This window comes from Octopus bimaculoides, chromosome 8 (genome assembly GCF_046866305.1).
Source record: "Octopus bimaculoides isolate indiv1 chromosome 8, ASM4686630v1, whole genome shotgun sequence".
Taxonomy (NCBI): Eukaryota; Metazoa; Mollusca; class Cephalopoda; order Octopoda; family Octopodidae; genus Octopus; species Octopus bimaculoides.
Window position 1 is genome coordinate 69,823,074 of NC_142935.1, and position 14,682 is coordinate 69,837,755.

Consider the following 14,682-nt stretch of genomic DNA (forward strand, 5'->3'; position numbering starts at 1 on the left):
AAATTAAGTAAAATAGAAGAAGAACCTTCATATATGTTTCTGTCAAATCACTTAGCTTATGGAAATTCCCAAAAGTTATAAATAATTACTTTAACGGTTGACGTATATATATATCTGCTGCTAACAACTTTTGCGTTGACACTTGAAACAAACTTTATACCAAATAGATCGTCAAGAAACTAACAAATGTTTTTATACCCGTGAATTAATTAGAGAAACAATCAATCCAGTAAAGTTGCTAGCCTTTAACAGCCAGGTTGTGAAAGACAATTTAAAATTGTAAGTGTGAGGAATAGACGGAATGAAATGACATGCCGTGCGGAGATGATGGAAAATGTATTCACTTTATTTCTTTATTTATATTTTGTCGATTACATTTTTAAAAGTATAAGTTGAAATTTCTGCATCTATTTAACGACCAATTACTACTACATATGTAGAATCCTCAATGAAGCACTGCTTTCAGTCAAATCTCGGCGACTCTACGCGATGTACGTATGTTCAAAACGAAGTGTTGCTCCTATATCTGATACAGTGTTGTAACTACACATAACTCGCTCCCACAATGGTGTACTGCTCGCAAATTCGGTACAGTGCTTTAGCGACTTGAGCGTGATAAATGATACTGCGATACATTTTGAAGTGTGGCTTTCCTATACACACACACACACACGCACACACACGCACGCACACACACATACACACACACACACACAAACAAACACACGCACACACAAACACACACACACACAAACACACACACACACACAGAACACACAGACACACACACGCACACACACAAACACACACACACATGCAGACACACGCACACGCACAGCCTAGACCACATTCATAAAAATGAGTGTCATATTGATTGGCATTCAGTCCTTACCAACATATTTCAGCCACTGACACTGATATGCGATCCCTCACTCTTCGAATTCTGTTGTATGATAGTGGCCTCTGTTTCTCGAAGCTGACTGAACTCATGCCACCTCCCCTCAGACGCTCGCTCACCTTTTATTTAATCATAGATATTGTATTTTCTCTCCCAATGTTTCCACATTCAAAATAATTCTGCTGACAATTCCCCCCGTTTTTTCTGCAGCCGTCCATTTGTAATGCTTCGAGAATATCGACAACATTAATTCCACAAGCCTATTTCTCCAGACCATACCATTTTATAAATGATTATAATGTTTCAGAATTATGAAGCCCAGATATGAATCAATTGTCTAGTCGAAGAGAGCGGAATATAGCCTAATACCAAATGGAAAGTTTCCTAGTTTGTAATCCAGGAATGTGACATGTAATGACGGTCGATGATCAAACCACTATAAACGCAGTTTAAATGGAAATATTAGAAACAAAATAAAACAAAAGAAAATCAAAAAAGCAAACAAACAAAAAGAAAGACGAAAACAAAGCAAAACAAAAAGCAAAATGCACAGGCAATAAACGTTTCTTCTCTGAAGTTGAGATGCATTATTGTGGAAACTCTTAATTATAATTATCATTCATAGTTTTCTCTATGGAAATACTCGAATATTCAACATCTTGATGTTATGTAAGCATCAATATATGATAAACATCAACGATCATTGATATAATATCATCAATATATAATTAAGCATATATGATCATCCATATATAAACAATTATATACGATCATCAACAAACGATCATCTTTTTACACACATAAATTCTGTTTCTCAAATTGTTATAGTAAATGTCACATATATCAGACATTTACTCAAGAGTCTAGTGCTGGCCTAAGCCGCGAGAAATGGCAACTGAATCCTCACCGAATTGCACACAGCCTTTATAAAAGAGAACATAACAATGGACAAGTAGCTACTCGTATACAAATGGACGGGATTGTCATGACTGAAACGCTATAGAGAATATACTTTTGGAATTCACCGAAGGCGTTTGTATGCGGTTGCTCGACCTGTGAGAAATAGAAGCAACATTTCTCCCGATTTATCTTAAAATGGCGAGTATCACATTGAACAGAGTAGCTATTGTTACTTGAAACAGGTAAGTCGTGATGTTACCGTTGGTAACGCCTTATATATATATATATATATATATATATATATATATATATATATATATATATATATATATATAAATAATTATGATATTTCAAACTTAAATAACCTCACGGAAATACACTAAAAACAGTTCGTATAAATACAAGCCTCTGCTTTATCACTCTCTTCAAAATGTAAACATTATATAATATAAACTTAGCTATGGCATTTCTAAAAAACGAAAACCTGAAAAGACGGAAGGTTGGATGGTCATGGTTGTAACACTTTTGGTCATAGGTCCGTCTCATTAAGCTGACCTAGGGCTAAACAACAACAGCAACAGCAAAATCAACAGAAGCAGTAGAAGCATCAGTAGCAGAAGCAGAAACACCTCCACCAGCAGCAGCAGCAGCAACTCATCTAAACAATATAGAAATGAGAATATTATTCCAGTGGAATTAAATGTGAAGTTATCCGAAAGTACTTACCTGTAGATAAAGAACGCAGTTAGCATAACGATGATTAGTAGAACGCCCAACACAATTACAACGATACCGTATTCTGGAAAAGGTTCTATAAAGATACAAGCAACCATTAAGATAGTGTGTGAATAGATATAGATTAAAGCAGAACAGAAAGGCAAACAGTTTGGCAAGACTTGACAAAGGCGTTTCATTTAGCTATATAATAAAAGACTTAGTCACTGACAACTGTTTCTAGAATATCCCAGCTATTGGAACATCGTTTCGAGCAAGGATCTTATAGGTTAAGTATACCGTCATCGCAGAGAAATAGATTAAATATATGTAACAGCAGAAGAAAGTCCCTCATCAGTGATAGGAATTGTGGTTCATTACATCTAGAAAGGGAGTGTAAATCAAATTAAATACAATTAAAACGGGCATTCATTAGGTAAATCCATGAATTTAAAGAATGGTTTGATAGAAATTCATGTCAAGGGAAAATGGATGCTAGCAGTTCCAGAAAGGCAGTTACAAAATCACACCTTCAACTGCAATTGAAACCGGAATGTTAGTGACGTACTAATTTGAGAACTCGGAGCGCATACCTCTTCGTTTGAGTCACCCCGAGGAAAATTCCTCATATCTTTTATATGTGTATAGATATTGAACAACAATGGTTCAAGTAACGGATTAGAGTTATCCAATATTGCACATTGCCAAACTAAATGAACTTGAATTATTTATATTCAATAACAACTAAATTTAAAGTTTCTGAAGAAAAACTGCACTTCTAAGTTTTCAAGTAAATCTACATCCTGAGTACTTACAGTGGTTGTTGACTACTAAGAAACTTTTTGGTCTGTGTACATGAATGTGCATGACCTTATATAAAATGTGTGTACACGAATGTATGCAAATGTAACCTCGTGTGTATCGTTGGCGATTTTTCTTCCTCCGTCTTCCCTTCTTTGGACCTTCCTATATTTCCGACGAAAAGCTCCGCTCGAAACGTCAAATTCTCTTTCTTTCCTTTCCTGAGCGTCCAGTAACACAATATCTGTATCATGTCCTCGCGTTGTAGTTTTTTGTTGCTTTTTTCGTCGTTTTTTCTTTGAGCTCACTATATATATATATATATATATATATATATATATATATATATATATATATATATATATATATATATATATATATATGCACACACACACACACACACACACATATACACACACACACTCACACACACATATATATATGCATGCATGTATTTATGAAATGTCTGTAAGCATGAATATATGAATGTGTGTATCTGTCCGTCTGTATGTCACTCTCTATGTATATATATATATATATATATATATATATAAAACACATGTATATATCCCAATATATGTGTGTGTGCGCGTGCGCCTGAGTGTGTGGGTATGTGCGTGTGGGTGTGTGTACGTGTGTGTATTGACATATCCGAAACCTTGTTTCAAAAAGCGACAATGGTCTATCAGTAAACATGCACATACAGCAAGGTTGAGCTGTTGAAGTTTTTCATTACAAAATCTCTGAAACTTATTGGAGATCCAGTTTCATAATTACGTTAGCAGCTGTGGTCTGTGTATAAATTTTATTACGGAAAATACCTTTCAGAGCGACACAGTATCGCAAACGCTCTAAAATGGTCATAACCAAATTTCCAGCAAATACGTGAATAACAGATGTTAGCTCGGGATGAATACTTCAGTAATTTGTCTTTCAACGGTGTACTTACATTATGTATGGGTATGTTATTTCAATACTGTCTCTATTGCGTATAACAATTATCAATTCAGCAGAGCGGTCACTGTTTTATGCTCTGTGTCCTGTATATCGAAGTTGACAAATATTGTCTAAGGATGTAGATGGCAGTGTGTACATGCTATTGAAAATCTTCACTTGGGACGAAATTCGTCTGGCATTCTAGTTAGCCGCTGCTAGGATGATTTTCGTCTTTCTCTCTGATACTCTCTCACACACACACATACACACACAAACACACACACATACACACGCAAACACACACACATACGTATATACTAATATATACATATTATAATGCATGCATAATTAATTCCCATACCCATGCACACATGCACGTGTGTATATTTATGGGTGTGTATATACTTATGTATATATACGTGTGCCTTTTCACGTGCGTATACTGTGGTTGTGTTTGGTTAGTAAATCATGGACCTCGGAAGTTTACTTGCCTTTCTTTCTCGTTATAACTTATATCCGTAATAACAATCATAAATAATTGTGCATAAAGGAAAGTAACATTCCGTTCAATGCATTAATTTGAACTTATTTTCCTGGTTGTCCAGTTCTTAATTTAACAGTTCATTTCTTGGGGTTACCCAGGTAGATTGATTACGTTTCTAATCATTCATTTAGCTGTCCACCGTTAGTCCAAATGACAATTATGTGAATGATTACATATATGTTTCACGTGACTATAAAACTCTGCATCACGAATCGTTTAGTTAAACATTTTTTTGCGAGCAAACATAAACATCCACAAACAAATAAATACACGCATACACGCATAGGATATAATAATAGATAACTTTATTTTTTTTGTCTCCGATGAAGGGAAGTACTGGATCTTCTCAGAAACAGCTGTAAGACTCTATCCATAAAATTATTCAACCTTACCTTTGCTCTCTTTATCCTTTTGTTGTTATATATTTACATATACACACGCTAATACACGACTTATAATACCCAATCCTGTTCATACAACAATTGGGGCAAACTAATCGGTATACAGCACTTACTCGGTATTACCTGTAACCTCCGGGGTTTGGTTAAATCTAATACCCTCCTCAAACTTATATATATATATATATATATATATATATATATATATATATAGTTGGGTTGTAGCAGTCGTCCGAAGCAGTTGGGGGACAGCAGTTTGCCCGTGGAGATGAAGCAGTTGTACAGAGATGAAGAAAGAAGAATTTTATAAGTCTGACAGAGAAAGTTATGGTCAGCAGAAACGCATAGAGTCCCAGAGAGAGAGAGAGAGAGAGAGAGAGAGAGAGAGAGAGGGACAGAGAGATGAAGCAGTTGTACAGAGATGAAGAAAGAAGAATTATAAGTCTGACAGAGAAAGTTATGGTCAGCAGAAACGCATAGAGTCCCAGAGAGAGAGAGAGAGGGACAGAGAGATGAAGCAGTTGTACAGAGATGAAGAAAGAAGAATTATAAGTCTGACAGACAGAAAGTCATGGTCAGCAGAAACGCATAGAGTCCCAGCGAGAGAGAGAGGGACAGAGAGAGACGGAATTGTAGTGGCAGACTGCCTTGGTCAGTGGAAGTCGCAGACCTGAAGGAACAAATTTCGTTGGGGTAAATACTTTTATATTATTTTAGAGAAAAAGAACTCTGAGTTGTTAACTGTGTTGTTAAATGCTTCTAAAAGAAAGGAAAAGAAAAGAAATACAAAAGAAAAAAGCAGAAGAACTTTGTTGTCAAATGAAACTTGAGACACGAACTTTGGGATGTAAAAATGATTGAAAAGCTTGTAATTGTTTGGAAACTTTGTCAACGTTATTGAACTGTTATGCCATGTATTGGAATTGTTATTATGTAATGCTCTATTCTAATGTTTTAAATGTATTCTGTGATGTTATGTATGTACAAAGAAAAGGTTACCCAACGCATGGTCTTCGTGTTGTTTCTTCCTCCCTGTCCTATTTGCCTGTGTTGTTCTTCGTTACGTGCTCCAGCCGGGGCTTTATTATCGGTCAGGATTGTACCGACAGACGAATTTGCTAGCTCACTGAGCGTATGAACGTTCGCGCGTGCGCGAGTCCCTTCTTCGGTGTTAAGGAGGTGCTTCGCGTGCGGGCGTTCGTAACAATATCAAATAAAAGATTTTGAAAATTAAAGGTGTCTATTTACTTCCTGCATGTCTGTGTATATGATATACATGTATACATATATATATATATGCATATACACACATGAACACACACATATAAGACAAGGTATAAATAACGGTTATTACACATTTTTCCTTTATTAGAACAAAGTTGGCCTACAGATGTTTCTAGTAGTCATTATAGATACGCTACTGATAAATTTACTCAGTAAGTGTATTGATTAGTTCATCAATCTCTCTTTTCTCTCTCTCCATATGTGTGTGTGTGTGTGTGTATGTGTGTGTGTGTTTGTGGTAGTGTGGTAAGAAGCTTGCTTCCCAACCACGTGGTTCCGAGTTCAGTCTCACTGCGTGACACCTTGAGTCTTCTACTGTAGCCTCAGGCTGACCAAAGCATTGTGAGTGGATTTGGTAGTCACAAACTGAAAGAAGCCTGTCGTGTATATATATATATATATATATATATATATATATATATATATATATATATATATTCATATATATCTATATCTATCTATCTATCTATATATATATATATATATATACATACATACATTTGTGTGTATATATTTGTGTCTGTATTTTTCCCCAACCATCGCTTGACAACCGATGTTGGTGTGTTTACGTCCCCGTAAGCTAGTGGTTCAACCAAAGAGACCGAAAGAATAAGTGCTAGGTTTACCAAAAATAAGCCTAGCGTAAATTTCATCGACTAAAAGTCCTTTCCAGGTGATATTCCAGCATGGCCACTGTCAACTGAAAGAAGCAAAAGAATAAAAGTATATATATATATATATATATATATATATATATATATACACATATACACACGCGAACACACGCGCGCACATACATAGACACACACGCACATGCACATATACGTCCTCATAGATTCACATATATACGTATGTATTAAAAGCCGTGATATATCACAAGACGTACCGTCAGGTGGGCATTTCGATTTATTATATCCGCATGTAGGTGTGTCTGGAGGAGGGGATTTTCTTCCACCTGCCCAGTGTATGGTTCTGTTTGGCACAGGTACATATTGTTTCTTATTGCCGAAATAATTAGCGACAACCTGTAACGAAGAGTGATAAACCAGAACAATGCCATACATTACATGTATTGTAAAATGTAAAGAAATATATATAATGTTAAAGAAATATATCGATATAATTGGAATGAACAATTGAAGAAAACATTTAATAATGTAAGATATGTCTATGCAGGAACTGCAAAACAAAATTTTAATCAAAAACAAAAATCCTCATGTAATGATAAATTATTTATTTCGCTAGAGGGCAGATGATTATATGAATCAAAAAGAAAGAAAATGCTAACTCTGGATTGTGCGAGGGGTTCATGTTTAGATACTGACATTTTGAAACGAGGTTTGTATTTGATTAAAAATGCAATGTTTCTGTAGAACTCTGTAGCACCGAAAGTAACAGAGAAATTCTTACTGGAGGACAACGAAAATGTTTTCCAGATTTTAGCCTTTGATGGTAAATTGAAATGAGTTATATGAGTATATATTCTGCACTTATGCATTAAGTGAGAATGTAAATATAGTCTGAGGTGAGACGCAGGTAAGAAGATGTGCAATAGTAGTTTGCCGAGGTACAATCGATAATAATATAGAACAACCAGATAAGGAAAGAAAAGAAATGCTTGTGCTGCAGTCGACGATAATGTAAAACGCTTAGGTAATAAAAAAGAGTTGATTTGTAAAGAGCTGGGAAGGTATGCGAAAATACTTGTTTATGATTCACTAAACTATAAAGATGATTAAACTAGAAAGTTTCAGAATCGAAGTGAATATAATGGTACATATAAATTGATGAATATTTGTATCATATGAATGGTGGTGGAGTGACACTACTGGGAAAAAATCAGGGTAGAATGAGTGGTACAGTTACTAGAACTGGAGGTCATTGGAGTGGTGCACTAAGTAGAGCCTCAACGTAATGGAGTGGTATAATCATAGAGGTGGACTAGTCTGTAACGCATGCGAGCAGTGAGAAAGGCAGTTGGTAGACTATAAGAGCAATGTGGTATACTAGTCAGGATGTTAGGGAGATGGTGTCATACTAGATGTGGTATACTAGTCAGGATGTTAGGGAGATGGTGGAGAGTTATATTAACGGGTAACTTTGAAATATAATAGCACCGAAGAACAGAAGTAAATTTAAACAGTTATTCCCTCTCTCAAATTCTGTCCTTTTTTGCCAATGTGAGAATGCCAACTGAAATAGAAGGAGATACAACGAAAAGATCTATGTATTGAACTCTTGAGCTACTTCCTTATGAATATCAAGCAAGTCTGTCCTATTATATCTCTATATAGATATGTAAAATAATTTTCCTACTCTACAAATAGAATGGTTTCAGATTTTATATTGATTTTTATGAAACCATATTACTTCAAAAAATTATTTTATGGTTATTCTCATGTAAGAGAACAATTCTAGATTTCCTTTTGAATCCATAGTCGTTGAAGAACTTATTCTATAATTTCTATTATAAGCGTAGAAATATTCAATTGTAATTTGGGGTTAAAAAGTCACTTGAACTTTGCCTCAACAATATTATTTTTGAAATTTGCAGTAATGGTTTGTTATAAGCATCTTGCTAATAAAATTATATGTTGCGAAGATATGTGAAATCGGAACATAATAGACAACTTCATGACAATATGTTATTGTCACATTGAACTTTAAATGGTATTTATTAATTAGAAATCATTACCCCTTAGATTCTGAAAATACACAAAAGCTTTTATAATTACTTTGAAAAACATTGTTTACTCTAAACATTTCACGTAAATAGTTTTATAATTTTATAACCTTTCAAATAATTTCTTTAACCAGTTATAAATGCATTCAAAGAGTTTATAAGTAGATATTTTCCAAAGGAATGCATTTTATGACAAATTATATATCTTGTCTTTTAGAGAAGATATTATTTAAGCAAGGACAATTACTGTAATTTAAATAGTTGATGTTTAATTACAAATTAACGCGCTTTGAAAAATATGAGTCGCAAATAACATGCAAAGCTAAACTAGAGGAATAAATATTTAACTTGACGTTTAAGTAGTTTGTGTGGAATTTCAGGAGAGTCCTAAATTTAAAGGCTATATTTTTCTGAGTTTACATTCAATGTTTTGTTCATGTTCCCTCGGTTTTCTGTTAAGCATTAATTTTTATGACTAAGTTTACTTTTTACTAGCTCATATTAAACAAGTGTGATTTTTTAATCATTCCTACTATAGTTACGCATATCTTATTGCCTTGAAGCTTTTAGCATATATAGTTGAAATATTGCTTTGACTATTTAAAGTAATAGAGAGCTATTTTATTCCATTCACTGAGATTTAATCAACATTTTCTGATTTGAGAGAACTCGGTTAAATAATCCTACTGTTCCACACAAATATTACACATTAAACATCAAGAAATTATCCACGTGTGTGATGAGAAATATGTGTTCTATCGTTTATATAGACCTGCTAATTCTGTGAATAGGCATTACTCACTTGTATCCTTTTCTGTATGTCAGCTGCGACAGATTTCCTTCTCAGATTAAAAATTAAAATGATACATAGAATACTGTTTTTGTTCTATCCCACATTAGTCTTCAAAAGATCTAATTTAATTATTTTGATCTAATTAATGAATTTAAAAGGAAAATCAATACTTTCTGTTGAAAGCATCTTTCAATATATAACAAGCTAATAGAAACTGTAAGAACTATAAAATTTAGGTATTTTAATTAATCTTAAGTTAATAGTGATAATATTAATTTTATAGAGCATATGTAAAAATACAAGTGACGAGAATAAAAATAAAATTATGTAAAATGTTTGAAAACGTTCTTCGTTATCCACTTGTCTTATGCATAATACACAAACAAATACAAATACATACCCAACACACGCACACCACACACATATGAATGTGTGTTTGTTTGCATATATATGAGTGTGTATAAGTGTGGATGAGTGTGCGTGACAGAGACAGATAAATAGACAGACAGGCAGGCAGGCAGATAGATAGAGTGGGAGAGAGAAATTAACTCTCCTGCCAAGAAGGATCTATGAATGTTCTAGTTGTTCGATCAAATGAACTGGCTATTTTTGAATTAACGTATAAGTGGCTGAGTTCTCCACAGACTTGTGTGCCCTTAGAATAATTATCAAGCAAGTCAGCGCGAGGGAATATGATGCTAATAGGATATTTGAACTACAAGTAGGGACAATCAGAAAAAAACTTCTACATAATTTCAGTCGAATTTCAATTGAAAGCTTCCATTAACTCGAGGATATGTTAAAACAGAAATTTCTTCGAAATGCCAGATGCCGCACATGAACCTGGGATCTCATCATTGCAAAGTAAAAGTGTTAACCTCTTGACAATGCATGTCAACTTCTTGCCAATGCATGTCAACCTATTGACAATGTTTGTGAAATTGCATGTGCATGTAAATTTTGCATGTTAACCTTTTGACAATGTTTGTGAAATTGCATGTGCATTTAAAGTTTGCATGTTAACCTTTTGACAATGTTTGTGAAATTTCATATGTATATAAATTTACATGGGGAAAAGACACTCTCTTGCCATGTTTCTATGTATTTGTGGCCCACCCCTGTGTGATAGGTTTGTGAAAGTTGCACAGCTTAGGATTTCTACAGACTGGTACATGTACTTCACAGTAATTTGTCATTATTACGTTTAATGTGTAGCTACTTCTTCAATTTCATTCTTCTTTGAAGCACGAATCAAGATTCAGTTTTTCTTTGGTCCGTGTATTACGAATGTCTGTGATAGGATCGTTAGTGAGACTACGGGTGGTGTAGTATAGGCAAGAGAGAACATGCTTCTCTAGACGCTTTCCGTTTGTGCGTTTTTCGTTGATGTACCGTCGATACGTGGGTGGTGGAGTGTTGGCCTTGCCATCTTGCCACGCAACTAAGTTTCCGTCATATAAAATAGGTAGGATAAGTGGGTACCACGAATATAATCGCAGGAAACAAGGTAATTGTGCACGATTAACTCGTCGGCAATCAGTTCTACATACATGCATGCATGTATACATACATACATACATACATACATACATACTGTGGAACATAGGTTGATTACCTATCGCAAATTGAATTCACACTCATGGATGGCTGGGAACTCCAATAATGTATGTGAGTGTTCCATGTTTGTATAATCTATTACATATATTTACGTATGTGTATGTGCGTGATGTTTTTTCTCTTTCTCAGTGTTTACATGTGAGTGTGTATGTGAAGAATATTATACCTAGTAGATATTGTTTTTTAAGTCTCCGTTTATAGTGCCATATAATGAATATTTTAGAATTCTAATACTACTGTCAGTGAGTGCGAAAATGCAGATTGGCTAAGGAGACTATAGGCATTCAACAGTAAACTGAAACTATTCTTACTACTGAGCCAGAAGAAAATAGATATATAAAGCTAGCAAAAGTGAGAGAGAATATGTATAGTAAAATGATTAGAGATGAAAGCGTATAGAACATACGTCGTTTCCACAAATATACATGACACATCATCTAATCTAAATAACATTTCTAATAAATACATTCATTATTTAAATGCTTTTAAAATAATTTCTGTAATATTGTATATTTTATGCATATCATGATTATTAAATAGCACTGAATACTTGGATATATTTAGATATAAAGGCATTTAAGCCAGCAAAAACGTGCAATAGTCTCAGTATTTACACCTATTATGACAGGTTCAATAAGTCTCATTATGAAATAATTAAATGAATGGCTGCGTTAACATTTCTTGATGGTCTGTACTTTCTATGACAAATTTGTTCGTTAGAACGTAAAAGCCAGTGATATGGCGGTTGTAATATTAAGATATTAGAAGTTCCTCCAGGCATAAAATACATTTTTAGAAGAAATCATTTCTTTGAGATTTCAATTTTATAACTTCTACGTTTTTTATTGCTCAAAGAAGCCATTCATGAAAATAATGGCCTGGAAGAGCAACTTAAAAGATACCAAGTAATTTGCATTACACCTCAGTCGAGGTAACCAGATTAGTTAAGGTATGTATGTAGAGCTGTGGAACTTAAGACAGTTTCTTCTCATGAAAGCGAAATATTCACCTTTGATTTTTATGAAGATGTTTGATATTGCTGTATCATTACATATTTTGGAATATTACACCTACATAACTGCATTAAGTCTGTTTTATGGAGACGTAAAAAAGTAATAAGGTATATAAATACAATTTCGGTATTTGGTTAAAGAATATATGCGTTAAAATGTGTTTGCCCTTCCGTTCCGAACTTACACATTATCACGGAAGAGTATTGTTCCCAGCAGAAGTATTCTGTTGGGAACAGGTTTTATACGAGTAGGAATGAAATATTTAAAAGTATACATGTAAAGTTGTATTGCTATTTTACTAATTTAGCGATTCTAATGTATATATGTTAACAAAAATCCATTTTGGGTGAACAAATAATTTACCATTCATGGGTTCAAACACTTTGCTTGAAGTTCGTCCATCAACTGTAACGGTCATTTGATGGGAACATAGACAGTGTGAGTCTAAGGGTGGTGTAATGTATACTTGGATTAAGCACTACAGAATTCGGCATATATCAGAAATATTATTTCATTCTATACAAATCTATGAAGATATTAGCGATACTGGCTTCAAATTATGGCACAAGGCCAGTAATTTCATGAGAGGGGTAAATCAATGACCTCGACCTCATATTCAACTGGTAATTACTTTATCGTCTCCAGAAGGATGATAGGCAAAGTCGACCTCAGCCAAATTTGAACTGAGAACGTAAAGATAGACAAAATGCTGCTTAGCATTTTGTCCACCACGGCTAAGATTGTGTCAGCTGGCTGCTTTAAGAACATATTAGTAATATTGGAATGATCACACAGGTGTTTGAGAGTGTTTCACGAACTCAGAAAATAAATTTTACTTCAGAACTAAAAACTAACGGTGTATCGAAATAAACACTCGCAGAGAAATGCTACTAAAAGGTAGAATTACTGGCCTTTAAACGACCTAGGCTTTGGAACAGCCACGAAATATCATTGAAGGTAAAAGTCGATGTGCATGAGTCAGAGGTTTTGACATCATTCCTTTACGGCGCTCAATCTTAGACCCTGTACCGGGAGTACATCAGCCAGCTTGACGCTTTTCATATGCGATGCTTGCGTACTATCTCCAACATAAAGCAGAGTGACCATATTCGTAACAGTGAGGTGCAACATATCACCTGCTGAAACGATCCTCACCAAAATACAGCTTAGATGGTCAGTTCATCTGTTATGTATGCGTGATATCAAAATTACGATGCACTTTCTCTTTAGCTAATTCCCAATAGGAAGGTCAGTTGGAAGGTCACTCTTGAGCTTCAAAGACAAGCTAAAAGATAATCTGAAGCGATGCAACAATACCGTTTCTTCCTGGGAAAAAAACAAAGCATCAGAACACAGGAGCTGGCACTAGTCCTGTTTCTAAGCTCAAAGATTTGAGCAAATCGACTCCAACATCGCGACCAATTTCGTGCAAGCAGGAAGGCACGCTGGCAAAACACTGCTCCTCTAAATGGAAACCTTACCAGTCATTGTTATTTTGTGGCAAGAAGAAAAGCAGGCTTTTCCGTCCACTCAAGAAAACACATAAAGAATAATCAACAACCTCTTGACAAAAATGAATCCTCAGTTTGTTCCATTTCCAAAATGTTTTGCAAGGCACCAGCAGAACTTAAGAGAGACATTCCTGTTCAGAGAACATGATTACTCCTTTATTTTACTGTAAACTCATTTGTCGTTCCCGACGAGACAATCCATCATATTACTCTTTTACTTGTTTCAGTCATTTGACTGCGGCCATGCTGGAGCACCGCCTTTTAGTCGAGCAAATCGACCCCAGGACTTATTCTTGGAAGCCTATTACTTATTCTATCGGCCTCTTTTGCCGAACCGCTAAGGGAAGGGAACGTAAACACACCACCATCGATTGTTAAGCGATGTTGGGAGACAAACACAGACACACAAACACACACACATATATACGACGGGCTTCTGTCAGTTTCCATCTACCAAATCAACTCACAAGGCTTTGGTCTGCCTGAGGCTATAGTAGAAGACACTTGCCCAAGGTGCCACGCAGTGGGAATGAACTCGGAACAGTGTGGTTGGTAAGCAAGCTACTTACCACGCAGCTACTGCTGCGCCT

At 35.0% G+C, this 14,682-nt stretch overlaps 1 protein-coding gene across 1 annotated transcript in view; it reads right to left on the reverse strand.

Annotated features, from left to right (window-relative positions):
- The window catches only part of LOC106867808 (atrial natriuretic peptide receptor 1), an 898,165-nt gene that overhangs the window by 402,940 nt on the left and 480,543 nt on the right, over nucleotides 1–14,682 (reverse strand). Inside the window, exons 6-7 of the mRNA XM_052970159.2 lie at nucleotides 7,362–7,500; nucleotides 2,525–2,609 (exon numbers count right to left, since the gene is read on the reverse strand). Of these exons, the coding sequence (XP_052826119.1) occupies nucleotides 2,525–2,609; nucleotides 7,362–7,500 (224 nt within the window). The remainder of the gene's footprint in view (nucleotides 1–2,524; nucleotides 2,610–7,361; nucleotides 7,501–14,682) is intronic.